At 52.1% G+C, this 23,746-nt stretch overlaps 8 protein-coding genes across 9 annotated transcripts; 3 read left to right on the top strand and 5 right to left on the bottom strand.

The window, feature by feature from the left end:
- Positions 1-289: 289 nt before the first annotated feature.
- Positions 290-2,677, bottom strand: PV05_04258 (uncharacterized protein). The gene is made up of 2 exons (XM_013460652.1): positions 892-2,677; positions 290-845 (listed from the first exon to the last, which is right to left on the bottom strand). The coding sequence occupies exons 1-2, from the start codon at positions 2,320-2,322 to the stop codon at positions 558-560; spliced, it is 1,719 nt and encodes a 572-aa protein (XP_013316106.1). The 5' UTR covers positions 2,323-2,677; the 3' UTR covers positions 290-557.
- A 1,797-nt stretch (positions 2,678-4,474) lies between these two features.
- Positions 4,475-5,410, bottom strand: PV05_04257 (uncharacterized protein; the record flags this gene model as incomplete). Its single annotated transcript, XM_013460651.1, has 1 exon — positions 4,475-5,410. The coding sequence occupies one exon, from the start codon at positions 5,408-5,410 to the stop codon at positions 4,475-4,477; it is 936 nt and encodes a 311-aa protein (XP_013316105.1).
- A 708-nt stretch (positions 5,411-6,118) lies between these two features.
- Positions 6,119-6,738, bottom strand: PV05_04256 (uncharacterized protein; the record flags this gene model as incomplete). The annotated part of the gene is made up of 3 exons (XM_013460650.1): positions 6,119-6,265; positions 6,394-6,554; positions 6,666-6,738. 3 exons carry the CDS (start codon positions 6,736-6,738, stop codon positions 6,119-6,121), a joined length of 381 nt encoding a protein of 126 aa, XP_013316104.1.
- A 2,001-nt stretch (positions 6,739-8,739) lies between these two features.
- Positions 8,740-11,330, bottom strand: PV05_04255 (uncharacterized protein; the record flags this gene model as incomplete). Its single annotated transcript, XM_013460649.1, has 9 exons — positions 8,740-9,084; positions 9,179-9,220; positions 9,290-10,016; positions 10,073-10,305; positions 10,356-10,423; positions 10,471-10,555; positions 10,603-10,677; positions 10,732-11,068; positions 11,122-11,330. The coding sequence occupies 9 exons, from the start codon at positions 11,328-11,330 to the stop codon at positions 8,953-8,955; spliced, it is 1,908 nt and encodes a 635-aa protein (XP_013316103.1). The 3' UTR covers positions 8,740-8,952.
- A 696-nt stretch (positions 11,331-12,026) lies between these two features.
- Positions 12,027-13,857, bottom strand: PV05_04254 (uncharacterized protein). The gene has a single exon (XM_013460648.1). The coding sequence runs from the start codon at positions 13,479-13,481 to the stop codon at positions 12,396-12,398; it is 1,086 nt and encodes a 361-aa protein (XP_013316102.1). The 5' UTR covers positions 13,482-13,857; the 3' UTR covers positions 12,027-12,395.
- A 162-nt stretch (positions 13,858-14,019) lies between these two features.
- Positions 14,020-14,939, top strand: PV05_04253 (uncharacterized protein). The gene is made up of 3 exons (XM_013460647.1): positions 14,020-14,085; positions 14,135-14,216; positions 14,271-14,939. Exons 1-3 carry the CDS (start codon positions 14,062-14,064, stop codon positions 14,546-14,548), a joined length of 384 nt encoding a protein of 127 aa, XP_013316101.1. The 5' UTR covers positions 14,020-14,061; the 3' UTR covers positions 14,549-14,939.
- A 498-nt stretch (positions 14,940-15,437) lies between these two features.
- Positions 15,438-19,549, top strand: PV05_04252 (uncharacterized protein). The gene is made up of 2 exons (XM_013460646.1): positions 15,438-18,319; positions 18,374-19,549. Exons 1-2 carry the CDS (start codon positions 15,870-15,872, stop codon positions 19,239-19,241), a joined length of 3,318 nt encoding a protein of 1,105 aa, XP_013316100.1. The 5' UTR covers positions 15,438-15,869; the 3' UTR covers positions 19,242-19,549.
- Positions 19,550-19,788: 239 nt separating this feature from the next.
- On the top strand, positions 19,789-22,352 carry PV05_04251. Of its 2 annotated transcripts, XM_013460644.1 has the most exons (3): positions 19,789-20,074; positions 20,163-20,272; positions 20,448-22,352. In XM_013460644.1, exons 1-3 carry the CDS (start codon positions 20,038-20,040, stop codon positions 21,993-21,995), a joined length of 1,695 nt encoding a protein of 564 aa, XP_013316098.1. In that variant the 5' UTR covers positions 19,789-20,037; the 3' UTR covers positions 21,996-22,352. The 2 variants fall into 2 exon arrangements, with proteins under 2 accessions (XP_013316098.1, XP_013316099.1); XM_013460645.1 differs by having other exon boundaries at positions 20,163-22,352.
- Positions 22,353-23,746: the final 1,394 nt, after the last annotated feature.

The raw sequence follows: 23,746 nt of genomic DNA, 5'->3' as shown, positions 1-23,746 counted from the left end.
CAGCAGCCCTCTTCTTCCAAGTCTGGTGATGCCCAAACCCGAACTCCAAGCAGCCCAGCCTCCTGCGGCCTCTATCCTCTATCGAACGACTGCATATTGTTGGGCATCTATGTGACTGCGCCTTAGCACTGCCTGTACTCTAGGCCAGGCAATCCTTGTTGGACTATCTAGTTCGCGAAATGCTGCACCACAGCGGATTACAACAACGCTGTGGAGGAATAAAAACACCACGGCGACGACATGACGATTCAGAAAAGATCTCACAAACCTGGGTGGTTGTGGAAGGGGATTTTTAGGAGATGACTGATCATTCTCTCTATCTGAGTGCTTGCTTAGCAGCAAGTACAGTAGTCATGTCCTCGTTCTTGACCAAGATATCTTGAGGAAGCATGCATCCATCAACGCCGACGATGCCCCTGCTGCCAATATCGTTCCTGTCCCAATGCTCATGGTATCGATTCGTGCCACGCCTGAGTCATGCATTAGAGTACACAGTATGAATCCGTGATCTTTCAGATGTTGGCTTCCCAACGCCTAATCACGACCAAAGCTGTCGATCAGGTGTCCTTTCCAGTGGAACCACCCGTCGCTGCGCTGCCGCCACCTCCAGTCAACTTCGCAGCTTGGACAGCGCTCATTTTGTGAGCCCAGCCAGGCGCAGCTTGAGGACGTCGCACAGTTCGCACCTCGTCGGTCGAATAACCAGGAACACGGATGTTGTACTGGCGTTCGAGAACAATCTGGATGTCGCGCAATTCCAAGCTAGACGAACCACGGAGTTTGGCCAACTTGCAGGCTTGAGTGACAAGTTCGTCGACGAAGTCATCAGCGATTGAGAGAAAGATCTGTCTAGATTAGCAAAAGTTTCAGCCCAAACCCGGAAAATCTTACCTCTTCGGCTTCTGGGTCAAGCTGCTCGTCAGGACCTGGACCGCAGACTTCGCGAACTAGCTCGTTCAGTTTCTTCTTCGAAAGGACCCGTCCATCTTCGCTTGATTCCAACACGTATCCTGGCAACGCTGTAATGGCTGGTTGAGCAAGTTGTCCGGGCAATCCAACTCCTGCGCCTCCAGTCAAGGTTGGTCGGGATGGTGGCATTTGAACAGGTTTGGGTTCGGCAACTTGGAGGTTCTTGGTGATGACCGGGGTGGCGGTTTTGGCGCTGTTGATACTGGTATTGAGAGGATGAGGATGGACGCCTGGCTGCGCCGCATGCGCCGCGGCCTGAGGAGTCATGGCTTGACCTTGATGAGATACTGGACGTGCTGATGTGGCGCTATCTGGTTGAGCTGAAGGAGGGAATTGTGGTTGAGTTGCCGAAGCTGGGGTTTGTTGAGTTGTCGTGGTTGTGATCTGACCTGCTTGTGTGGTAGTCACTGCGGGACTGGCGGTTTGGGCTGCACTTGCTTGGTTACGCGCGGCAGAAACAGCACTGCTGATTGAATGTGCCTGTGGTCCTTGGGCGCCAGGTTGCATGTGAGGCATCGCACCAGGCTCAGCCGCTTCCCCAGCCGCTGCGGCTTGTTTGGTATATTGATGCTGGGGTTGAGCGCTGCGGAATTGTTCTTGTTGCTCATTGAACTTTTTCATGAATGAACCACTTTCACTGATTGCGCGATCACACTGCGCAATCTTATTGTTGTAGACCTCGGTCTCTTGGGGTGTCAGAGGGTTTCCCGCTTGCTGTCGTTGCTGTGCCTGTCGCTGGAATTCTGTCTTCTTCTGTTTGGCCACTTGAAGTCTCTGGAGAGCCTGTCCTAGACGAGCCTTTGCTTCTCGCAACCAGTTCTCGGCGGGTTCTGTACCTTTCGTCATGGCTGGCGGATAATAGAAATTTTGTTCATTGACTCTTTTCTGGATCTCAGGCATCAACTGATTGAACTGGACACTACTATTTCCACCTTGAGCTGTTCCTCCTTGCGCTTGAGGAGCTTGTGTGGCCTGCTTTTGTACTTGTGGCTGCGGCTGGGCTTGTTGCTGTTGCTGTTGCGCCGCCTGTTGTTGTGCCTGCTGTTGTTGTGCTGCCTGCTGGGCCGCTTGTTGTTGAGCAAGTTGTCTCTGTTTGGCGGTTTGTTGCCACTGTTTCATACCTGCCATCAGTTGGCTTGACGTGCGCACCAGCCCTTGGTATGCCTCATTGTACTTTGGATCTCCTTGGGGGGTGTTGTTGAGAATCTCCCAGAATCTTTTGACGCCCTGCTCATATTGCTGCTTCTGTGCGGGGTTGAGTTGTGGCAGCCGTTGCACCTGTTCTGGACGAATCAAAGAGGCTTGCTGTGCTGGCGCAGGTGCCGCGGGACGCTGATTCGCACCGCCATCCATGATTGCCGGTGAAGTGGGAGGACAAGAACGAAGATGAGGAGGTTTGAAGGATGAAGGATGAAGGATGAAGGCTAGCAGTCAGAGATCGGCTCAGTTGCCCCGGTCCCGTTGACCTGAGTCGCTGCACAGTCAGATCGGTGGGAAGGAGGCACGAGGTAGAGGTAGCGTTGGCTATGACTCGGATACATTCATCTTAGCCTGCGGAACGCACCGTGGCTCAAGATGGTCGAAAGGTCTGAATGTCTAACCACCCTCAGATCGGAAGGCCAGGAGATAGATGGTTGAGGTAAGTCGAAGCAGTAGAGAAATACTATGTGAGTTGAAGAAATGGCCCTCGATATTGTTCAAGGCTGAGGCATCAACGGTCCAGAGGGACGTTCCCGTCACAACTTGGCGTCCTGCGCCTTGCGCCTTGCAGCCTCGAGTGACAGCCTCGTCCTGGATCTCCCCACATCAAGGGCTCACCAGCCAAAGGGGCAGCCTTGCAGCGACATCATCCACATCATCCAACACGGGGCAAATCATTTCAATACTCCACAGAGCTTTCCTAATACTTCTCTACGGAATTGTTTCTCAAATGCACAACCTACGCCAGGAGACATCTTGATGTCAGTAATCCTCTCTGTACTTCTCGGTACCTCGAATCTCGTTATTCCTTCAGCCACGCCCGGATCAGCTCCTCGTCAACAGCCTCATTCCTCTTGCTCACAACTTGCCGATCCCAGTCTAGCCATTCTCCTACGAGCGCATTCCCCATGGTTGATCGCAGAACGCCGACACTGACATCAATGATGTATGGTCTTTCAAAAGACTGGTAGAAGATCGTGGCGCCACAGGTTGTACAGAAGCTTCGTAGCACACACTCGGAACTCTGGTAGTATTTCAGTCCTTCGATTTGCGATTTTTCTTTGGCCTCGGGTCCAAATATGACCCGCTCTCCGGTCGAGGTATGGATCTGAGAAGGCAAAATATATGTCCAAGGCTGCATCGTGAAGCCGGTTGTCAGGCGGCATGACCGGCAACAGCAGAGGCGTGCATAATACTTGCTTCGATCAGGAGGCACATACCAACCTTCGCTCTTTTCATCATATGGTGGCGGCTTGATCCGCAATCGTACCTGTTCGCAGTGACAAGCCACATCTAACGCTTCTCCCCTCTCCACCGACGATGGTACGTTGAACGCCTTTTCTTGCAGCTGGCGGAGCTCACTCTTTTGCATAGCCTCGCCTTCCGGTTCGCCCAGATAGCAAGGCACGTCTCGCCCGCTGAGATGGGAAAGGTATGGAGCAATCCCGCCATCGTTCGCAGCTCCAACATGTTCATGGAGTGTGACCTTTGATACATTTGCCTCCTTTCCGGGCTCTCGATCTATCTCGATGGTTCCGGAACAGGCTATCCACCGACCATCGGTTTTACATCGCGCGAAAATGTTGCACCCGCACTCTTTGCAAAAGTAATGCTCAAACTTTGCCGTGTGGTAAGCCGTCGCATTGTCCAGGGACTTTGCAATCGGAGGACCTTTGAGCTGCGCATATGTGGTGCCTAGAGCACCAGTATTGCGGCGGCATCTGTTGCAATGGCAGAAGGCATCATCGATTGGAAGAGTCTGAGACTGCAATAAGGAGGCTGGCTCTTTGATGCTGCCACAGAGGCATGTGAGATGTGTGGGCTTCGGCATGCTCTTCGAACTTGGGGTGTTGCTGATATGATACCTTGGACCTTTTGATGTTTGACTACCTTAGAGACAGACTCTATATACTCCGGCGTCTGCTCTTGGGACTTACGGACACATTTATCTCGTTGTCTGCTGAAGGGCGCGGGGTTTGGCGTCTATGATTGGAGAAGGCGTATTCTTAAGAATCCTACAATTACTACTACTGTCTCATGGGTAAATCCCGTAATGAAAATCACGTACAGGGGTGCGAAACAGCTGTCGGCTGTGTCGTCAAAGGAGCAGTTGCGCTTCGCACTGAACAGATGGACCCTGCTACTACACATTTCTACAATCAAGCTCACGTGTACCCGTCCGACTTGTATTGCCACCGCCGTAGTCAAAGCACCTCCGCCGGCCTCTCGTGTCATCTACTCTCAGATACTGCGAGTCTGCAATTGTACCAAGACTCCATTGATTGATCTGTTCGTTTGCCCTTCCTCACTGTGCCGCAGTTTGCAAGGGCAGTGCCTGCTCTTGCATTCGAGCCGGCCTCCCGTCACCATTGCTATGGACGTAATTTCTGTACAATTGACCTGTGCACGGGTCAAGGTACCACCTCCATAACTGGAGCCAACTCTGATGCCTTCGAGACTGATCTGGGGACCACAACACGTCACATTCTTCATCAACTCCTGCTTTGAACATCTCTTCCAGGTTCCGATCAGGAGGATGGTTGATATCGAAGGGCTCCTCAGCCCTGCACTCGTCATAAAATTGTGCATCCTCGGTCTTGTTTCTGTTGTCAGACTCCCGAGCTCCGAAAGACTGCCATATCTCTACTTCAATTTGGACGCACGTACCGCCGCACTCTAGTTCCACTCGAACTCGCAGGTCGGTGGCGCAGTGACCGCAGTTCAATAGATCCAGGCTTCTCATGCGACCGTCGGAACAGCCGACCCGGAGCTCATACGCATCCAGAATAACCACAGGGAGTGAATCTCCAGTGTGAGCGCAGCCGATGGTCTTGAACTTATCAATGGCAGGCACAAGCCCTTCCGGGACATTTTGGCTGATGTCGACCGGTGAAGTCAGAGTATCAGGTGATTGGGCTGACAAGGACACGGATAGCTTGTAGACACCGTGAAGCAAAAGCTTTTCCCTGACAACCCGAGCGTCAAGACTCTTGTCAATATCCCCGCCTTCGTGAAAGGACTTGCAGTTGTGATTTAGTTCATGGAGCTGCGGGCCATATCGTGAGCCTTTCGCAAATCCTCGCAGGAACGCCTCCACCATGTTTTGGTCGATGAAGGCGCGTCCATGGCAGAAGTACCAAGATGCGCCACGGTTGAAGGACGCATGGTCAAAACGTTTAGCACAGAGGTATTGCTGCCGCTTTTCCCAACTGTACAGGATATTGCAGCTGTAGCATACCATCTTCTCAGGTAAGTCCTCCTCCAGAAGCCGAAGGAAGCCTACGTTTTCTGCACCGTCGTCTCGCCATTTTGGATCAAACTGGTCTATGAGGGCTTCGTGGTACCATCAAACTCATGCAGGCGATAGAGCTCGCTGGCAAAAAGGAGATGATGCGCAGCAGGATTTCTGCTGGGAACCTCTCCAAGATCGAGGTTAGTCTGGTCTCCGTCTGTAGCGAGGGTAAACTCTCGCCCTCGATTGTTGGCGAGCCTCGGGGTGGTGATGAGATCCTATCTTTGAGTGAGAGAAGCGCGTTCATGGCTCTGATCTGAAGGCGGATAGGCATAGCAGGATGTGCAGTATGTCGTCCAGGGCCGCGAGCCGGCTCCTGAATAGACTATGGGGATAAGAACAACTCTGCTCTGTGTTAACCGAACATGAAGGGATGAGAGGTAGCTAGGTACCTTATGTACCAACAAGTTCGTCAACGGGTCCTCAGGCACCAGCGGCTTGCCAAGCCAAAGTACTATGGTACACGCAGCGTCGACCGTGTACCAAGGTACTGGAATCATGCTGGGACCCAACACAGGCGAGAGATACGTGGGTGCGTACCCAACTCATGCCCCTTTAGCCTAGCCGGTAGAGATTCCCCTGTCATGCAAGCTCGGATGCGCTGCAAAATTGCAGATCATGCTCAGGTTATTGTATTATCTCTACCTCGCAAAGCATCTACCGGCGGCCAAAGAAGAGAGACTGATAATCTGGCATTCGTACACAGTCATATCTGTTGATCAGTTTGATTGTTAGCTCACCTAGTGCTTCCTTCGCCGCACGTTCTGACTCGGTCAGTTCGCTTATGTCTGAGTTTGCCAACATCTGTACAGATATCGTAAGGTCAGCGTACCATCTAGTCAGAAGAACAAAGCTCGGCTGTAAATACAAGTGCCGAAGAATTGCTTGCCGAGAACAAAACAAGCTGATGTTAGTGCTTCGAGCTCACTCACCATGTCCAATCTCCAATTTTCCAATGCCTGACTAAGTGCATGACGTTCGTCATACTCCGGGTCATCTTCAGGGAGAAGGTACTGCGTGATGTGCCAGGTTCGATCTTGGTCTGTTGGTGCACCGGCCAAATCATCTGCTTCGTGCGCATTGAGAATAAGATCTAAGGACGCCGCCGTCTATTAGCCAGGATCGCTTAGACCTTACTAGCCTAAGGAATATACCTTGGTTGGGACGCTGGAATTCTCGATAATAGATCGGAAGAACGACTCACCATGAATCCTATGATGCCTCTCAGAAGTCTCGGCTTCGGCGTTGCGTACTTGGGCGTAGAGCTCGTCGGCCATGTTCCACACGTCGGTTTCAACTGTCTGTTCTGAGGCCAGTAATGATTGGGCGGCCGTTCCAGAGGCAGAGGGTGTTTGCGTTGGGCTTTGGTTTGATGTAACAGGGATCTGTTCTGGCGCTGCCGATTCGATATGTACCTTTGGAGAGGGTGCTTGCTGTTCTGTTGTATTTGTGTTTTTATTTGCCGTTGCTGAGTTTATTTGTGTACTCGAGCTTTCTGCTAGAACGTGTTCTGCGCCGGGAGAAGATTGTGGCTTCTCCTCGTGCTCGAGTGTTTGCTGACTTCGAAGCTTCCATCTAGAAATGTATTCCTCCAGAATGCATTGCGCGCCATGGTCAGGTATGTGTTTCCGCCCATCGGGCTCAAAACGAGCCACGTAGGGTGACGATGATAAGTCCAATAATTCCTCGAAGCATTTAACATGGTAAAAATCCGTACACAAATCAGTATAAGTAGTAGATTGGGCCTAAGCGACGCTAGTAGTTCTAGGACAAAGGAGTTATAAAATGAGCACCGCAACATGTACCAGGCGAGTGGGACAAGACTACATTGCCCTACTTGGCCAACAGCCAAGACTGAGCAGAAGAGCTCCAGGCATAAACGGCAAGGCACGGCATGCACAGGATCTCCTGAGCTGCAGAGTAGAAGGGTAGAAGATCTAGTAGGGAGGAAGTCTTATCTTGACCTCTCGAATTCCAAATCCCCGGAGTCAATGCAATCCTGTATTGGCCTGGGGCAATGCCATCGGAGCAGTGAGGGAGCCTGCATTTCGCTCTGCTACGTGAATCAGGTGCCGTTTGAAGCAGAAACAGTGGGTAATGGCTCAGGCGGGCAAAGCCAGTGTAATCGAGTATTAACTGGGGTTTAATGTGCTTTCGGAAGGCCTTTGCAGAAAGCTCAATGTCCTCTTGCCTTCTTTCTTCAGGAGAGAGTGCCTCTCGACGGGCCTCTTCCGCTTCAAGACGGTTATCAAAAGCCAGCCAGTATTCTTCTTCTCCATCAGAATCCACTTCATCGCCGACTTCCCAAGCAATCCTTTTCCTTCTTGTGCGCTTTTGTTTTTCTGCTAGTCGCTGCTGTCGTGCTTGAGGCTTTCCTTGCTGATCTGTACTGGCCGGTTCACGTGTCGGTGGATGACGGGTAGCCGTAGACGATGAAGGAGAAGCAGTCGTTAACGCGGAAGATGGCATATGAATGACTTCACCACTCCGAGTCCCTTCGATGACTTGTGCAATATTTCGACTACCTTTAGCTACAGTATGAAGGGCGGTAGATGAGGCCGAAGACAACTGTGCAGATGAACTGTGGTGGCTGCTGTCACCAGGGTCTTTGTCGCCGGGTTTCTTATCAGATACATCCCCGCTAATGGACGCCTGCGGTGTGGATCTGATCTTGATCCCATACACACTGGGATCGATGGCAGTATACATCATGCTCCAGTTGTGTAGCAGTAAATGTAATCGTCTCGTGACTGAATGTTGCGCAGTGATATCAAGATTGTATATGCGAATCCTGCACTTGCAATACTAGTAATGAATTGAATTGTTAGGGGAGCCTGCGCGGCTAAAGTCGTTCATGTTGCAGTCGAGAAGGGCGACAAACGCAGGCTATTACTTTGTAGGCACCAGTGGCTACGTGCTACAATCAATCCTGGAGGGGGCAGTGGTGTAGAGGCAGGGATTGTGTCAGGCTCACTGAAGCTCACCTGAAACAGATTTCTAACTAAGGGGCAGGTGTAGCCAATCGTTAGAGCGTTCGATTAAACGCCCCTATACTGAATGCATACGGTTCAGTGAAGAGTCAGGCTGAAGAGACCTCGGATCAGGCAGCAGCGTAGGAGCAGGAATTAGCCAAGTTCGCTGAAGCTTACCTGAACAGATGTCTAGGCTGGGAGGCGACGCTCTGTTCTCTCGGAAGGATGGGCGGGGGACTACACCCTCTCTATATCTGCTTGACAATCTGTAGAAGACAGCAAAAGGGGAAGAAAAGGAGAGATCGGGGGCCATTGAAGTGCCGCGGGAAACCCCGTTGAGAAAAGGGGCAATCGGCACCCTCTATGTATAGGGGCCCGAAAGGACTCAGGGCCAAGAAGGCTCACAGGGGCAAGGCTGAGTCTCGGGCACAAGGCTTTGCAAGTACAGGTGTTACCCGGTATTTCAGCATCAAATGGAGCTATTCCAGCATGAATTCCAACAATCTTCATGTGTAAATATCACTCAGGGACAATGGCTGCCATACTACGCCAAAAGTCACACCTGTATCCTCTGCCGGCCTCCCAAGTCCAAGCATTGACGAGCGTGATGTCGTTCTGCAAACCTGGTTGGCCGAACTCCGTAATATTATGCTGTCAGTCTTGTTAGCGTTGATTTCTTGCACCGGCACCGAGCAACAGGTTCAAGACATCCTGCAACAGTCTTGCAGCTTTCGGTGATGCTTACCCCTATTTGTGTGATGTTCATCGAGAAAGGTGTCCCTCCGGTCTGTAGGTAGAAGTCAGTCGCGTGTTGCACGCGTTGTTGTCAGCAGCTCAGTGACAAATGGATGCTTACCTCGTTCAGATTGATCTGGTATGGAGCATAGATTGTGAAGGGTGGCCAATTGCTTGCATCGTTCGCCGAAGCCGCATTCCCGAAGACGCACCATTCGCAACACTGGAGGAGATGCTCGGATTGTTCGTGGTTATGAAATTGCCCCAGATCTGTCGGAAAGCAAGTGCTAGGTCTGGGCCGATATTGGCTGCCGCCGGACCAAAGTCTTTGCGGCATCCTGATCAGTTGCGAACTTTTAGGAAAATTGGGAAGGGATAACGACGTACATCCACTGACATCAGAGCCATGCAGCGCTGGCGGCACGGAGAATTGATACTTGAAAGACGTCCGACCCCGGTCGCTGTACGCCTCGGCCATCCAGTATGACGGACACACGAAGGTTGTTTCGGCGTAGATGTTGTCCGCTCTCTCTTGCTGACCCGTGCCAATGGAGCTTTGGTTCAGCGCACTCGGTCCAGACTCTCCCGAAGTTGCGTACAGCGGCGCATTCGGATCCGTCGAGGCGTTGGAGCTGGGGTAGTACAGCAGGACTTTGGCGATGTCGTCGTTGGTAAAAAGAGGGAAAGTCAGTTGCAGCCACGCTACAAGATCGTCTTCGCTCGTGATATTCTGAGGAACGAAGGACGGTCCTTCTGCGGCGTTGTTGCCGATAAGTGCATTGACCCCGTTGACGCGCTTACGGAGAAGTTGCTGACTGGGCAGATCTTGGATAAATATTCCGTCGGTGCTTTATACCGACGAGTTAGTCAGTGTAGATCGACAGTGGAACAGAGGCGGACATACACAGGAAGAAAAGCCCAAGTACCGTAGTTTCCTGATTCGGAGATCGTGGCACTTGCATTGATCAAGGTGTCTGTGTCCTTATCGAGGAGGCACTCAAAGATTGTTTGCGGATGAGCACCATAAGGAAGACTGGGAGGGCAGCCGGCTTTAGTGGCAAATGCGTAGAATGACTGGGAAGGAACCCAATCCTTATATCCATATTGCATCGGCAGGTAGGGAGAAGCGGCAATGGTCTTGGATCCTGTCAATGCTGGTGATCCCAAGCACGTCGGCAACTACTTACATTCACGAACAATGATGTTCCTTGGCTTCCGCCGTAAGCCATGTCTTGAAGCATAACTGATCCGCCGCCTGGTACATGTCAGCGTAGATCGATCGGCTAGTATTTCATGCCTTACCAGCGCTCTCTCCGGAAATGGTAACTTGCGAAGCGTTCCCGCCGAACAGGCCTATGTATGACTGCACCCACTGCAATGCGAAGTGCTTGGAAAAATGAGAAAGGTCTGCTACAATGTGATCAGCCCTCTCACCTGGTCGAGAATGCCAGCATTCACCACGCCATTGCGGAAGACCTCGTCCGAGGCCAGGAAGCCGAATGCTGCCAACTGTTTGATGTTAGCTCCCATATCGAGGGCAGCAGTACTGGAGGAGCAGCAGACCCTATATTGGATTGCGACGCCAACAAAGTTGTTCCCATTTGCGTTGATGATTGTTGACAGATCTTGCCGTCCATTACCACCCCCATACCCTCCACCATGGATCCAGACCAGCACCGGCAGTGGACCGGTAGCATTGCTAGGTGAATAGACATTGAGAAATAGACAGTCCTCGCTCGCACCAGTCTGATTGACAGTGTTGATTCTGGTGCTTGCATCGGGCCCTTGAGGGCAAAATGGAGCAAAACTGCTTGCACTGATGACCGAGGATCTGTTCACTTGTGGCGCTGTCGGTGCCTGCCATCTGTTGGAACCCGTGGGTGGTGCCGCGAACCGAATGCTGTCAATTTTCAGTACCGGGGCAGTCCCAGGTGGCACTCGGCGCAGTCTCACCCTTTCCAGACGTTGATCCCGGAAGTGCTGTTGAACACTCCCTGATATACCTCGTAGCCCAGATCCACTTGTAGTGCAGAACTGAAGTTTCCTCCGGCCTGCCGGGCTTGAAGAGCAGCTGCATAGGGCTTGCCGTTGCGCTCATAGCCAGGACGGGCGACGCACGCACAAACGAATACAAAGAAGGACACCAAAGTAATAATGGCCATTTTGACCTCAACTGTCACCTACAATGAAGCAGAAGCTTGGTGCTGCATCTGGAGCTTGATTTTCGCAGCTTCGGCAGCTTTTGTACGGTCAAACGCCTCTCCGGCGGCAAGGGCGGCACGTCATGAAGCGAGGAGACTGCTCGTCAAGTTCAGGTCCAACATTGGGGGGTTTTGACCTGAAGGAGGACAATGCGGAGAAAGGTTGCAAGATTCTCCAGGAAGAGAAGGTCATGAACGGGTAGACGCAAGTCATGCTGCAGGGCCGACGTCATGAGAGATCGGAAGATGGACTTGTCGCAAAGAATCACCTCTTTGATTCGGTAGATGCAGGGCTAAAGCTGTTGCGGTGCGGCCGGAGGTGAACAGAACCGGTCGATATCAACTAGTGATTGGTGACTTGGGCCCTCTCAGTTTTGCTCAAATTCTCTCTGGTCGGGGGGCATCGAAACGTCGAGGTGAACCGAACACGAGATGGACCTGGATCATGGGTTGGAGGAGTTGGCCTTAGCAGGGTGGTACAAGGCTGGCCAATCATAAATCTTCCGGCATTCACACGCCCACCAGACATGGCGAGGATGGCATATGACCAACTGCCGAGCTGGAGAGGGGCACGCTTTATGGGCCGAATTTGTACGGAATCCATACAGTAGGGTAAACGGTAAAACGCTCAATCTACCATAGAGTAGGACGAATGGATAGAAATACATAGTCTTCATTATTGGACTTCTAGAGACTTTGTGTCAAATAAAGTCTAGCTTCAGAATACACAGCCTAGTGCTGTCTTCTCCCATCCTGTCCCGTCACCTGTTGAACTCCATGCTATGCGTTGAACAACCAGGATATCATATCAAGATCAATTGACCCTCCCAAGAACCCGAGTCCCAGAAAAAGCAGCAAGAACTTTTAAGTAGACAGCCCCGCATCCAGCAAGAACGCTTCTCCTTTGTGACAATCTGTGTGTCGTCGACTGGCAAGGACTCCTCGCAGCCTCCTCGCAAATTTAGCATAGCTTCGGCGGAGACTCTAGCGACGATCGGCATAGACCTGGAGTCAGATATTTCAGCATCAAGCGCCAGGCAGATTTTCCAATTTTCCGAACCCGCCGAGGGGCATAGGTTGCTGACCGAGCCATTCTTTATCGACCAGACGTTCCTTGTCCTGCAGCAGATAGCGGTACGCGTGTTTGATTGTGGCATCGCTGACGCCTGCAACCTCACTGATCTGTTTGCTGGGTTTCCCGAACCCTATCAGCCAACTAGCGAAGAAGGTACATGCTGCAGCATTGGAAAGCGGGCTGCGGCCAGCTAAGCCTTCAATGGTAGGAATCTTCCTCGCAAGACCTTCGGCGATGGTTTGAACCCTGTAGTTGAGTCCAACCATGTTGCAATATCTGCCACAAAGATCTTCGGGCTTGGTTGATTGAGTGGCGCGAAACTCCGATGTGCTGTTGGGAATGCCCCCAGTGGATTCAACTTCTGTAATCTTGTCTTGCGCGACTTTGCTCAGGAAATTCTGAAGCTGCTTGTACACACGGCCAATCTCCTTCTTGGGAACTGAAGTCATGCCGAAAATCTCATTAAAAGTGCGCGGTACCTTCAATTGGCGGCAAGCGATAAAGACGCAGCCAGCGAGGATCGAATCCAGCTGCTTACCTCGAAGAGCGTTTGCCTCGAAAACCCGTTTGTAGTAGGATTTGGCGGCAGCCTTGACAGGAGCAGTGAGTTTGGCCTTCTCCCCCCAAGCCTCGATTTGGGCATATGCCCCCTGTAGTGCTCTTTCCGCCTTGTTCTCGAGCTGCATAGCCTGTGCCTTTTTGAGTCTCCGAGTCTCTTTCGACACGTTCGGTCCGCCTCCACCGATCATCGTGCCCGCATTATTGGTGAGGTAGAGCTCGTTGTCTGCTTCACCGACACGATTGGGATCCTCGCCTTTACCTTCATCCGAGTTGAAGGTACGCCACTCCGACTCGTAGCTGACCAAACGCTCCGCCAGCACCATTCCGCAGTTTGCGCAGATGGTATCAGCATTCTCTTCAACCAGCTGAGGCGGAACCTGTCTGCAGTCAGGGCAAATAAGATGCATGTTGAGATTTTCGTGCCATGCTGGCGCATCAGGCGAATGCGTTTCGACGCCTGCTACAGCAGCCGCCATGTTGTCCCGTGACGAGCTTTCTGTGTGAGGGGCGTGTCTACAAATCAATGAGACAACCCAAACAGAGGGGCCAAGCGCATGCGTCGACTATCTGCTGTACCTCGTTTCCGAGGATAAAAAGACGATAACAAATGATCGCAGAGATTGTAAGCAGCCCAGCGCAGCGATGATCGATGACCTGACTTGGACCGTTTCAACCAGTGAAGGTGTCGTGAGTCAAGGGAGAGAGGGGATCTTTCTGAACACGAAAGCCGTCGTCGAGATCGTCGTTCGAATGCGCGCCAGGTCTCCTTCACAGGGTAAAGCGAAGGAATCTTGCAAAGGCGATATCTGAGAGAGGTCTGCGATGGTCGTATGGAGAGATGGAGGGATGAAGGAGAGAAGGTGGTGGAAGAGTTCAGTAAGGCGCGGTTTGAAATCGAGTCAGAGGCCAGACACTGACGCCAAGCTTACATCACGTGCAGAAATCTTACTCGAACAGGAATAGTTCATTTTGGTTCATGCAACTGCGCTTGAAGCTTCCTGCAAAGCTCCCTACGTTCGTCTGGGAAACGACTGTACTATCAAACAAGAGGCAGCCATGGCGCAATCACTAAGGGCCAGCGTGAGTCAACTGTACGGCCATGGGTTCGACATACTGACGAACGTATTAGGGACGTTTGCTAGCTCGTATGAGCTCAAGAAGCACGCGGGTCCCTCGTCGGAGCTTCGCAGTTGCATCAGTCGCGAGAATGCGTGAGTACAAGGTGGCAGGAACCGGAGTCCATTCACTCACCCGTTTTTTTCCAGCCGACTTGATTCAAGACATGTATCTCCGAGAGCTGAAAGCATACAAACCACCGCCACAAAAAGCCTCCGATGCCGAAGGCCACGTTCAGAAATTTACTCCTCCTTCGACCCCGAAATCTCCGGAAGAAACAAACTTGGCAAGTGAAATGCAAGACTATGAGAGTCAAGTCGTCGAAGTTGAAGGACAAGCCGCAGCTGGTGAGGGCGAAGAAGGAGGAGAGGAGGATTTCTTCGAGGACATTGAGAAAATGGACGAAGACGAAGGCGTACACCATTGATCAACGTCGAAGCGATGATAAATAAAATTGCTTGTACAATCAATTGATGCATGAATGGAAGACCGTTGCCTTTTTGCATCCAATACGATGGCTTATGTGCGTGGCGACCGCAGGAATGTTCACAGCTACCAGCTTCTTCAACTCAGCGCCTTTCTTCCTAGTCCTTGCCAGTGGTAGAACTCTTGCTTTATGGACGTAACCAAGGCAAGAATGGACACAAACGAAAGGCTCAAGCCAAGGTTGAAAGTCATGTCAACAGCATCGACTTAGTTGGCTTTGCAAGCGTGGTATACTTGTACTCATGACTCTGAACCACAATTCACGGTAAGAAGCCAGTGAACTTGTTAAATGTTGACGACGGCTTTCATAAAGCTTTCTCGTGACTCCGAACGGATGCCTTTTCCAGACAAGTTCTAGGAGATATCTGGGAGTATGGGCGTGTCCGGATATGCACGCCCAGGATTAGGCCTACCCTGCATCCCCTGTGGCCTCTTGGAACACGCGTCTTGATGATCAGCCTTCTTCCGGGGTTAATCATTCTGTCAGTCTGTAGATGTGTTGGAGATAACCGCAGTAGTACAAGCATAACAGCCTAGAAGGTGATAGGATCACAATCAACCCTCTACCGGACATGTGGGCTTGTCGTGGCTTGTCTTGTCACACATAACCAAGCGCAGATGGCACATGGACAGCGGGTATGTGCACGCTTAGGGGGACTTGCGCAAGGAATGATGGAATACGAGACATCTTAGATATATTTATGATCTTCCTCACTGTCTTGAAACCATGGCGAATTGTGGGAAGATGGGCCCCTCCTGACTCCTCCGTACTGGCGGATCACTTTAAGCCCATCAAGCCTTTGGATCTTTATCGGTTGCATCCCGGACAGAACTCTTGCTTGGAAGGTGCCGGCGCTTGCTAACCACCGACGTCCCATCAGTCCCCTTCGCCTGCATCTGCAGCCCTTTTGCCCTTTACCTGTTCCATCTTCATTCATTTCCACTATACTCCGTATGCATCTTCACTGACTACTTATCTTCTCGTCGTTCGTTCGTCTTCACCGTCTTTTGTCCTTCGTTGCTTATCCTCTGACCGACCATCTTTGCTGATCTCTAGCCTTATCGTATACCACAATCTCGCCTCTACCTATTCAACGACCCGCTTATTCCGACCGGTCACCGACCTCTTGTCATCACCCTCACGCATGTTATCGCAGTACAGCCTCATGTCTCATGGCGGGACCTAGAGGGAAGAGCAGAGTTTTCTTTTTGGAGTGACGGGTGTCTGTCTTTCTCGGCGCTGTGCGCGAGACCTTATAGCCATGTCTGCTGAAGTCGAAGGGCAACTTCTGCCCGCGGGACCTGTTCACTCTCTCAGCTCTCTACATTCCTCTATTCCTCTATCTTCTTCTGGTTCCTCAAACGAACCTCGTCCGGAAGATCTCCCTCGCTCTGCAAGCTATACGTTGCTTTCCGCTCTGGAAAAGGAGCCTGCAATAGCCACGATCAAACGGACATTCTCGGAGAGTGTGCTCGCACTTCCACCCCAAGTAAAGACCAAAATGAACGACAGTGTCCAACCTCCAAACCGGACCCCGTTTCGTCGTGCCTCGAAGAAGGCGAGGAAGAAGATATCGAGTGGTATCTTTTCCTTTTCGCAGGACGATGACGAAATTCATACAAAAGAAGGCAATGAAACGGAGACTGGCAAGACGGAGCAAACAAAGAGTTTAAGTCGATCAGTCACTGGAACAATACGCACGCTTGCTCGGAAGTCCTGGGCTGGCTCGAGGCCTTCTTCTCCCGCGCCGAAGGACGGTTCTTCAGTGAGAAAGCGAAGTTGGTCACCTAGCAAGATCAAAGACGTTGTTACACCGAACCCGACTGCGGAGCGAAGATCAAAAGCCTCTAGATCTCCTTCACGATCGCCTCAACAAGAAACGGAAGAACCCCCTGCGGCTCAGGTTCAAAGACCGCTCAGTGTTTTGCAGGCCAAAAATAAAAGCGAGATCAGTCTCAAACGCTTATCGAGGAATTCGTCATCCACTTCACTTGCTTCAGACGAAAGATCCAGATCGAGGGTTTCACTGGGGAGAATACCGCCATTACCCAGGAATCCGTCCTCCGATCATTTGTCGGCTCTTCAGCTCGACGTGGTCAAAAAGAAGGACCCATTAGGAACTGCGTTCAGAGCAATCGACAGCGAATTCATTACCTTCCATGCAAAGCCTAGCGTACAGAAGTCCAAGGTCCTCCGGACAATTTTGGTCCCTTTCCTGCAGAAACATGCTCGACATCCTTCAAATGCTACCTTACGAGCGGAGGACCTCGACAGACGGACGGTCGTGTTGAACAAATGGTGGACTGGTCTGCTCGAAATGCTTCATGGAGCAAACAACCACTTGATCTCGCTTGCAGACAGACCCGTGTTTCTTGAAGCGGTCGGCCTGATCATGTCTAGGGCAGAATGGAAGGCGCCCGGCTTCGCCACGATGCCCGGAGAAAGCTCCCAGATCAACTCAATCCCCAAATCCAAGTCGACTAATTCTCTTGAATCAGACGAGTCGGATTTTTTGATCGATACCATCAAGCAGAATGTGCGCAACATGTTCATACAGAATTTGCTCTCTCAGCTGAAACTCGTGGTGGAGAAATTGTCCTGGCGTGCTGCCCCCTCAAGCCTGGTGACCTTTGCCGGCAAGACTTGTTCGTATGCTTTCTTCTACTGCCCAGGGGTGGCAGACATGCTTGTTCGACAATGGAATCTCCCTGGTGGCATCTTGGGGCGAGTTTTCACTGAATTCGACATCCGCTTCGGCGACAAAATGGTGCTGATATCCAATGCAATCATTGGAAACTTTCCCCCACCGGTGCGGACCCTCTCTGTGGTCTCCCAAGGTGCCCTTGCCCGCCACGTCCAGCCGCAACGCCAGCGCCCACTCGGCCTAGAACAACTGGACTGGTGGCATCCGACATGGGTGACTAGGTGGTGCGGACGGGACACTGATCTCTTCTTCGCCTTCACCAAGTTCTACCACCTGCTCGTCTCTGAACTTCTGTCTGAAGAGATGTCTTTGAAAGAGCGTGCTGGGGTACCAGGCCTCGTTCCAGTCTGTGCTCAAATGTTGGTAGTGCTGGAGGCCACTGTTTACCGACAAGCCAACCAGAAGAGATACGACGACAGCGACGCAGAAGGCCCTCGCTTTGACAGGGATCATCCAGACGCCCTAGCACCACTGCCGACGATTGCCAACGCTGACCGTTCGATTGCCGAAAACCGCTTGATCATCTTGTTGAGAGACGTGCTGGGAGACGTGGACCCCGAGCTCACGACATTCCGAAATCTGTTTATCGGCTCATTCGAGGCTGTGGTGAAGGCCACTACCCGGAAGATATCCATGTACAACACTGATCCCTGTTTCGTCATATGTGATCTTATGGAGGAGGTTCTTCCAATTACGTTTCGATACCGCCAGACCTACAACGATACCCCGGTGTTTGACTGGCCTTTTTGGCTCAAGGTCTTGAAGCAGATGATGCAGAGTCAGACCATGCTGACAAAAGTTCGACTAATTGCTTTCTTGTACAACAAATGGAGCATCCTAATTTCTAATGAAGAGCGGAAGCGAGAGCTCGTCTTGGAGTGGCTGTTGGATCAACGAGTCTTCGAAGACAATTTCTGTAATTGGTCACCCATGGTCCGCCATTACTTCTACCGCTTGCTGTGTTGGCGGATCGCCAGAGTCGACGGGTCCGTCACCGACTTGGATATGTAAGTGGATGGGTGGTTGTACCAAGTTGAATGGATTGCTGACCAGCTTCTCAGTGAGGTTCTGCAAACCTTTGCCGCCAGGCTCAACAAGTGCTGGGCACATTACCAGTATCTCTTCGCGGAAGCAGAAATGCGAGGTCTTGCCCTCCCCTCCTCCGAGCCTTGCACTCCAGCACCCGCCCGTCTCCTTCTGATCATTCGTCTTGACAACCAACCACTTTTGGCACCTTCTAGAACGACGTTCGACAGACACGCGGGCCCTGGGTTAATCAATCAAAGTTCACCCTATCAGAATCATTCTTCGGCACTCAACACCATTCCTTCGGCTGATGTCACGCCTCAGGTCAACAAGAAGCGTTGGAGTCTGCTTAAGGGACTTAACATGTTCAACTCGTCGCCAGGAAATCATCGACCAGGGGAAGTAACACCTCCAGGAAGTCCAGATGAGAACGGCTCGAGAACGAGTTACATCCCTGGACCGAACAATGCTATTGCTGTTCCCAAAGTAATGTCGCGGCCCATCACGCCTCCGCACCAAGCTTGTTCGTTCCGATTCGAGCTACAGCCGCATCGCGCACTGCCTCAGCTGGAAGTTCGGAACTGGACGCTTACTGCTCCACGCTTGCCACAGACGGCGCAGAATATCTTGAGAGTGCGAGAGAGCCGCGAGAGCAATGCAAGTGGCGGCAGTAGTGGTAGCGACGCAAGGTTAAGGGCCAAAGCAAAAGAAATCAAGCCGCTGAAACCGAACCAAGATGAGATGAGCAACGCACGGTACAGTGGACGAGCACTGGCCGAGTGGGTGCAAGTGGTGAGTGAATGTCGCAATTTCTATATTCGACGAAGACAAGATGGCGTACCACGAGACAGTCTTGTTGAAATACCGACATTGGGAGTGGAGAATTTCCGGAGTCCAGGTTAGGATCTGTTTTGGGGCACACGAAGATTTCCGGACGGAACTTGGTATAGTTCTGGTCATCGAGTGTTTTGAGCGCTGTCATACATGGGAAGTGTCGACTGAGTAAGTTGGATAAACGACATGAAGACTTGAGGGTTTCTCAATGGCGCTTTGGAAGTGGCTTTGCTGGATTGTACAATGCTTGGATGGCTGAGGATTGGGCTTTGATATACTCTTGATACCACGTGACCGGCAGGTTTCACGTTTTCGAACAAATGAATGCAACGATTGACTCTGTCCGGCTGCTGCGGAGTGCTCTGTCAAAACCCTAGCGACGTGACGAGGTGCACGAGGTAATCAGAACGGCAATGAGGCTTCGAGTCTACTACGTATTGTGATGGGCATCCCGATGGGCGGGCAATCTTCAGCCTCGTCAACCCCACATATGGCACGTGATCCGGGCACTACCGTAGCCATTCGCAGCCTTGCCAAGTATGTGGGCACCTGTGGGTGACTCCGCATCAGGCGTTTGTACCGAGGATGCGGCTGCTACTGACGTCGAAGGCTGCTACTCGTACTCATGTCCCGAGGATGAAGGACTATTGTGTAAAAGGTCCGACGAGCTGTACATAGCTTTCGTCCGGGGCAATCCTCTACTCTCGTGTGAAGCGATCGTTGACAACTATTTCACTATTATTCCCGTCTTTCATTTCTCCTCAGCTAGCAGCCGCGATCTACCATCATCGCACCAGTCCCGTAACCAACCCCAAAACACAACAGTAACTACTGTAACAGAGCTAGAACGTCCCCCGCCGGCGCCATGCCTATCTTCAAGTCCTCACAACCTCCCATTGAGAGTGCGTATTACTCATGGTCTACTTCCATACGGGAGTATACCGTCCCACTACGGGAAGTGATCCTTCCACTGACCTTTTCATGTTGCAGTGCCATGGCATCTCCCCGTGTGGACATGGCTGTTCGATTCCGAGTACAGTCCACTCCGCAACTTCAGGCCCGAAGAGATCAAAGGCTTCACGAACGCCATTACGAAAGAGGTACTCTTTCACCTCGACTTCTCCCTGTTCTCTTGTTCTTCACATCCACTATTACTACTGCTGGCCTTTCTTCTTCAAAACTCCCCTCCTCTTTGCTAGAGCATCCATAACACCGCTGCAAGCTACAAGCTAGGCTGTACAACTGTACAAAATACTAATCCAACCGAGAGAGCAGCATCTTAGCTACACCGACCTGAAAACGCACACCACGCATCTCTCTACCGCCCTGGTGAAAGAGTACGGCCTCCAGCAAGGCCAGACGGTCGCCCTCTTCTCTCCGAACACGGTATGGTACCCGTGCGCCATGTTCGGCACCCTGCGAGCCGGCGGCGTCGTCTCGGGCGCCAGTCCCGCGTACAACGTCGAGGAGATGAGTTACGCCCTGCGCACCGCCGAGGCGAAGTTCCTGTTCACCGTGCCGGGCAGCATGGCCGTCGCCGCCGCCGCCGCCAAGAACGCCGGCATCCCCCAGAGTCACGTCTTCCTTCTGGAGGGCAAGATGGACGGCTTCACCACCATGTCCGAGCTGATCGAAGTAGGTAAATCGTACGGCTCGGCCGGGCAGATCGAGCAGTTCCGCCTGCCCGCTGGTAAGCAGAACAAAGACGTGTGCGGCTTTTTGAGTTTCTCCAGCGGCACCACGGGCCTGCCCAAGGCCGTCATGATCGCGCACGGCAACGTCATTGCGCAGTGTCTGCAGGTTCGGCAGATCTCGCCCGACACCCTGCGCCGGATCCTCGCGGTGCTGCCGCTGTTCCACATTACGGGCTTGGTGCACCAGTTGCATCTCCCCGTGCTGCTGAATGCGAACGTGTACATGCTGCCCGCCTTCAGCATGGACTCGATGCTCGCCACCGTGCAGGAGTACCAGCTCGAGGAGATGCTTCTCGTGCCGCCGATCCTGATCCGCATGGTGCGCGACGAGAAGACCATGGCTAAGTACGACCTCTCCAGCGTCAAGCGCCTCTCGTCAGGCGCGGCTCCTCTGTCCGCCGAGATTCTCGACTTGTTGAAGAAGAAGTTCCCCGGCACCGGGTTCAAGCAGGGCTACGGCATGACCGAGAGCTGTAGTTGCATCACGACGCATCCGCCCGACAAGTACGACTACAAGTATGCGACTCGGGTGGGCACGGTCGTGGCGAGCACCGAGGTCAAGATTGTAGACCCCGAGACGGGCAAGGAGTGCGGATTGAACGAGCCCGGCGAGATTTGGGCGCGCGGGCCGCAGATTGTCATGGGATATTTGAACAACAAGCGCGCGACAGAGGAGACGTTTGATAAGGACGGCTTCTTACACACGGGAGACATCGGCTGCATGGACGAGGAAGGCCTGATCACCATCACCGATCGCCTGAAGGAGATGATCAAGGTCAAGGGCATTGGTGTGGCGCCCGCCGAACTGGAGGACTTGCTCCTCGGACACCCTGATGTCGAGGATGTGGCAGTCCTCGGTATTGCAGATGACTATTCCGGTGAGCGGCCCAAGGCCTATGTCGTGCTGAAGCAGTCGAAACGAGATCAGCCCGAGGCCGTTGGGAAGGCCCTGATCAAGTACGTCCAGGACAAGAAAGTGCGGCATAAGTGGATCACCGAGGTCGAAGTCGTCGATGAGATTCCCAAATCGCCCAGTGGGAAAATTCTGCGGAGAGTTCTGAGGGACATGGGCAAGAGCGGGAAGAAGGGCGTTGTTGTCAAGGATGAGAGAGAAAGGGCGAGGTTGTGAAGAGGAGGAGAAACACTTCGTCGTGAGAGACGTAACCCTGTCCACAGGAATATGCTGCTTCGAGAGTGGTGGGATATGGTAAGACTTGTGGGACAGAGATATTGAAGAGACATTGTCGAGATATAAAGCAAAAAGTCAGGCTGTGAGGTGGGATTCCCTGTGAAGAAAAGAGCCGCTCCAGAGTTGCACATCGAGGTCGAACAACATCCCAATAATGCCGCATTCTAGTCATCGTTTCCAGCAAGATTTGCATCAATGAGGGAGGTGGGGACCGAATGGCTTTTCAGCGGCTTTTGTATTCATTCAAAGAGCAAAACAAAATTCCCAACCACCTCTTGGTAGCTCATCCAGAACCACATATCATGTGTCCACGCCTGCCGTTCTACAAGTGTGATTCGTCCTGCCGACTGTCTCCTCTGTTGGCGTCACAAGCCATCATGAGGCCTCTTGTCCAATTCAATACATTAGCTGCTGTCTGGCCGCCACTTAAGAGCCGCCCTCAGCGCTCTTTCAATTAGTTGCTGGAATTCGTTGCCCGGAAATACGTCCATAGTCTCTTCTGCTGGTCCATCAACTGGAGTTGAAGGAGTTCTTTGAAGAGGTTGAAGAGGTATTGGTCGGTAGAGACTTCTCCGGCACTCGTAGCACTCCAGTACAGCGGATTGGAATGAGTGTACGGTGATCGGGTGACCGTCGGACTCAAAAAAATCACAGGAGCTGAACGTGACATTGGCACATCCGCAGCGCAATATCCTCACGAGTTGCGTGCACATGATGGATAATTTGCTGTGGTGTGGTTGGTGACTGTAGCACGCAGTAACGTTTCTTCTACTTTCGATGTTGGTAGTGGACTTGGTGTATCGTCGCTCTCCAGCAGTTAGTTGTTTAACTGTGCCAACAATTTCGACTGAGAGCCTCAACCTGCAAAGAGACTCCCAGGAGCTGATGCTGTGATAACCGGCTCCCTATTGACCGAACAAAGCGTTGGAGGAATGCCGAATCCGCAGCTGCGCACCTTTTCCCAGTCGATGCACATAGCAAGCGACCCCTGGCCTGGTTATAAAGGTTGGTGTACAACCAACGTTCTCGATCTCGGTGGTAGCCGCGGCTATGCTGATGTCCTTCGTTCCAACTTTCCACGTGTCCGATGGGCGCTCACTTTTGCGACAAAGCGAGGGTTTCGAGAGCTGTAGCAGGCGACGCGGGAGAAAATATCGAAGAGGCTGATATGTCGAATGTATGGTTTTACTCCTGCGGTCGAGAGCCACGGGAGTCGAAGCCTGGAATTTGATATCAATTTTCTCGTGCTCGAGCTTGTGGTTCAAATTGTGGATATTAGTTAAGTCTGTAGCTGAATAGATGAGCGAATGAAGAAATGCAGCATATTCAACGTGATCGGATATGTCTCTGAATTAAAAGGATTTGTTTGCCTGGCACGTATGTTTTGTCGTTCCGAGCGCAGTAGCACCTGCTCACACGAGACATATCGAGTGGCAGGAGGGCGTGCTGTCGGGAAAGAGTGATGATGGCGACTTCAACAGATCAATCTTGGTCGCCGTACTTGCCGTTCCTATGAAACTCCCGGTTTCGAGACGTTACCCATACTGCGTTGCTCGTAGGCGAGTCAATAACAAATTGCGAAGCATATTCGAGCGGGCCCGTTCAGGACGCAGCTCCTGTAGATCGTCCGGCTGGGGAACTACTGATATATCCCGAGAGTGAAAGACTCGGTATTGACCACTGTGCTATCG

The sequence above is a fragment of the Exophiala xenobiotica genome, assembly GCF_000835505.1.
Source record: "Exophiala xenobiotica strain CBS 118157 unplaced genomic scaffold supercont1.3, whole genome shotgun sequence".
Classification (NCBI taxonomy): Eukaryota; Fungi; Ascomycota; class Eurotiomycetes; order Chaetothyriales; family Herpotrichiellaceae; genus Exophiala; species Exophiala xenobiotica.
Note: the sequence above shows the minus strand (reverse complement) of the source record. Positions and strands in the feature narration are given on the sequence as shown.

What these genes read in the sequence shown, in the direction of transcription:
- PV05_04258 (XM_013460652.1), bottom strand. Translation starts at nt 2,322, where the DNA reads ATGGATGGCGGTGCGAATCAGCGTCCCGCGGCACCTGCGCCAGCACAG. An exon ending in TTGACCCAGAAGCCGAAGAG is followed by an intron (nt 846 to 891) that starts GTAAGATTTTCC and finishes TAATCTAGACAG; the next exon opens with ATCTTTCTCTCAATCGCTGA.
- PV05_04254 (XM_013460648.1), bottom strand. Translation starts at nt 13,481, where the DNA reads ATGGCGGCTGCTGTAGCAGGCGTCGAAACGCATTCGCCTGATGCGCCA.
- PV05_04253 (XM_013460647.1), top strand. Translation starts at nt 14,062, where the DNA reads ATGGCGCAATCACTAAGGGCCAGC. An exon ending in CGCAATCACTAAGGGCCAGC is followed by an intron (nt 14,086 to 14,134) that starts GTGAGTCAACTG and finishes CGAACGTATTAG; the next exon opens with GGACGTTTGCTAGCTCGTAT. An exon ending in TGCATCAGTCGCGAGAATGC is followed by an intron (nt 14,217 to 14,270) that starts GTGAGTACAAGG and finishes GTTTTTTTCCAG; the next exon opens with CCGACTTGATTCAAGACATG.
- PV05_04252 (XM_013460646.1), top strand. Translation starts at nt 15,870, where the DNA reads ATGTCTGCTGAAGTCGAAGGGCAACTTCTGCCCGCGGGACCTGTTCAC. An exon ending in TCCGTCACCGACTTGGATAT is followed by an intron (nt 18,320 to 18,373) that starts GTAAGTGGATGG and finishes CCAGCTTCTCAG; the next exon opens with TGAGGTTCTGCAAACCTTTG.
- PV05_04251 (XM_013460644.1), top strand. Translation starts at nt 20,038, where the DNA reads ATGCCTATCTTCAAGTCCTCACAACCTCCCATTGAGA. An exon ending in CTCACAACCTCCCATTGAGA is followed by an intron (nt 20,075 to 20,162) that starts GTGCGTATTACT and finishes TTCATGTTGCAG; the next exon opens with TGCCATGGCATCTCCCCGTG. An exon ending in CGAACGCCATTACGAAAGAG is followed by an intron (nt 20,273 to 20,447) that starts GTACTCTTTCAC and finishes CCGAGAGAGCAG; the next exon opens with CATCTTAGCTACACCGACCT.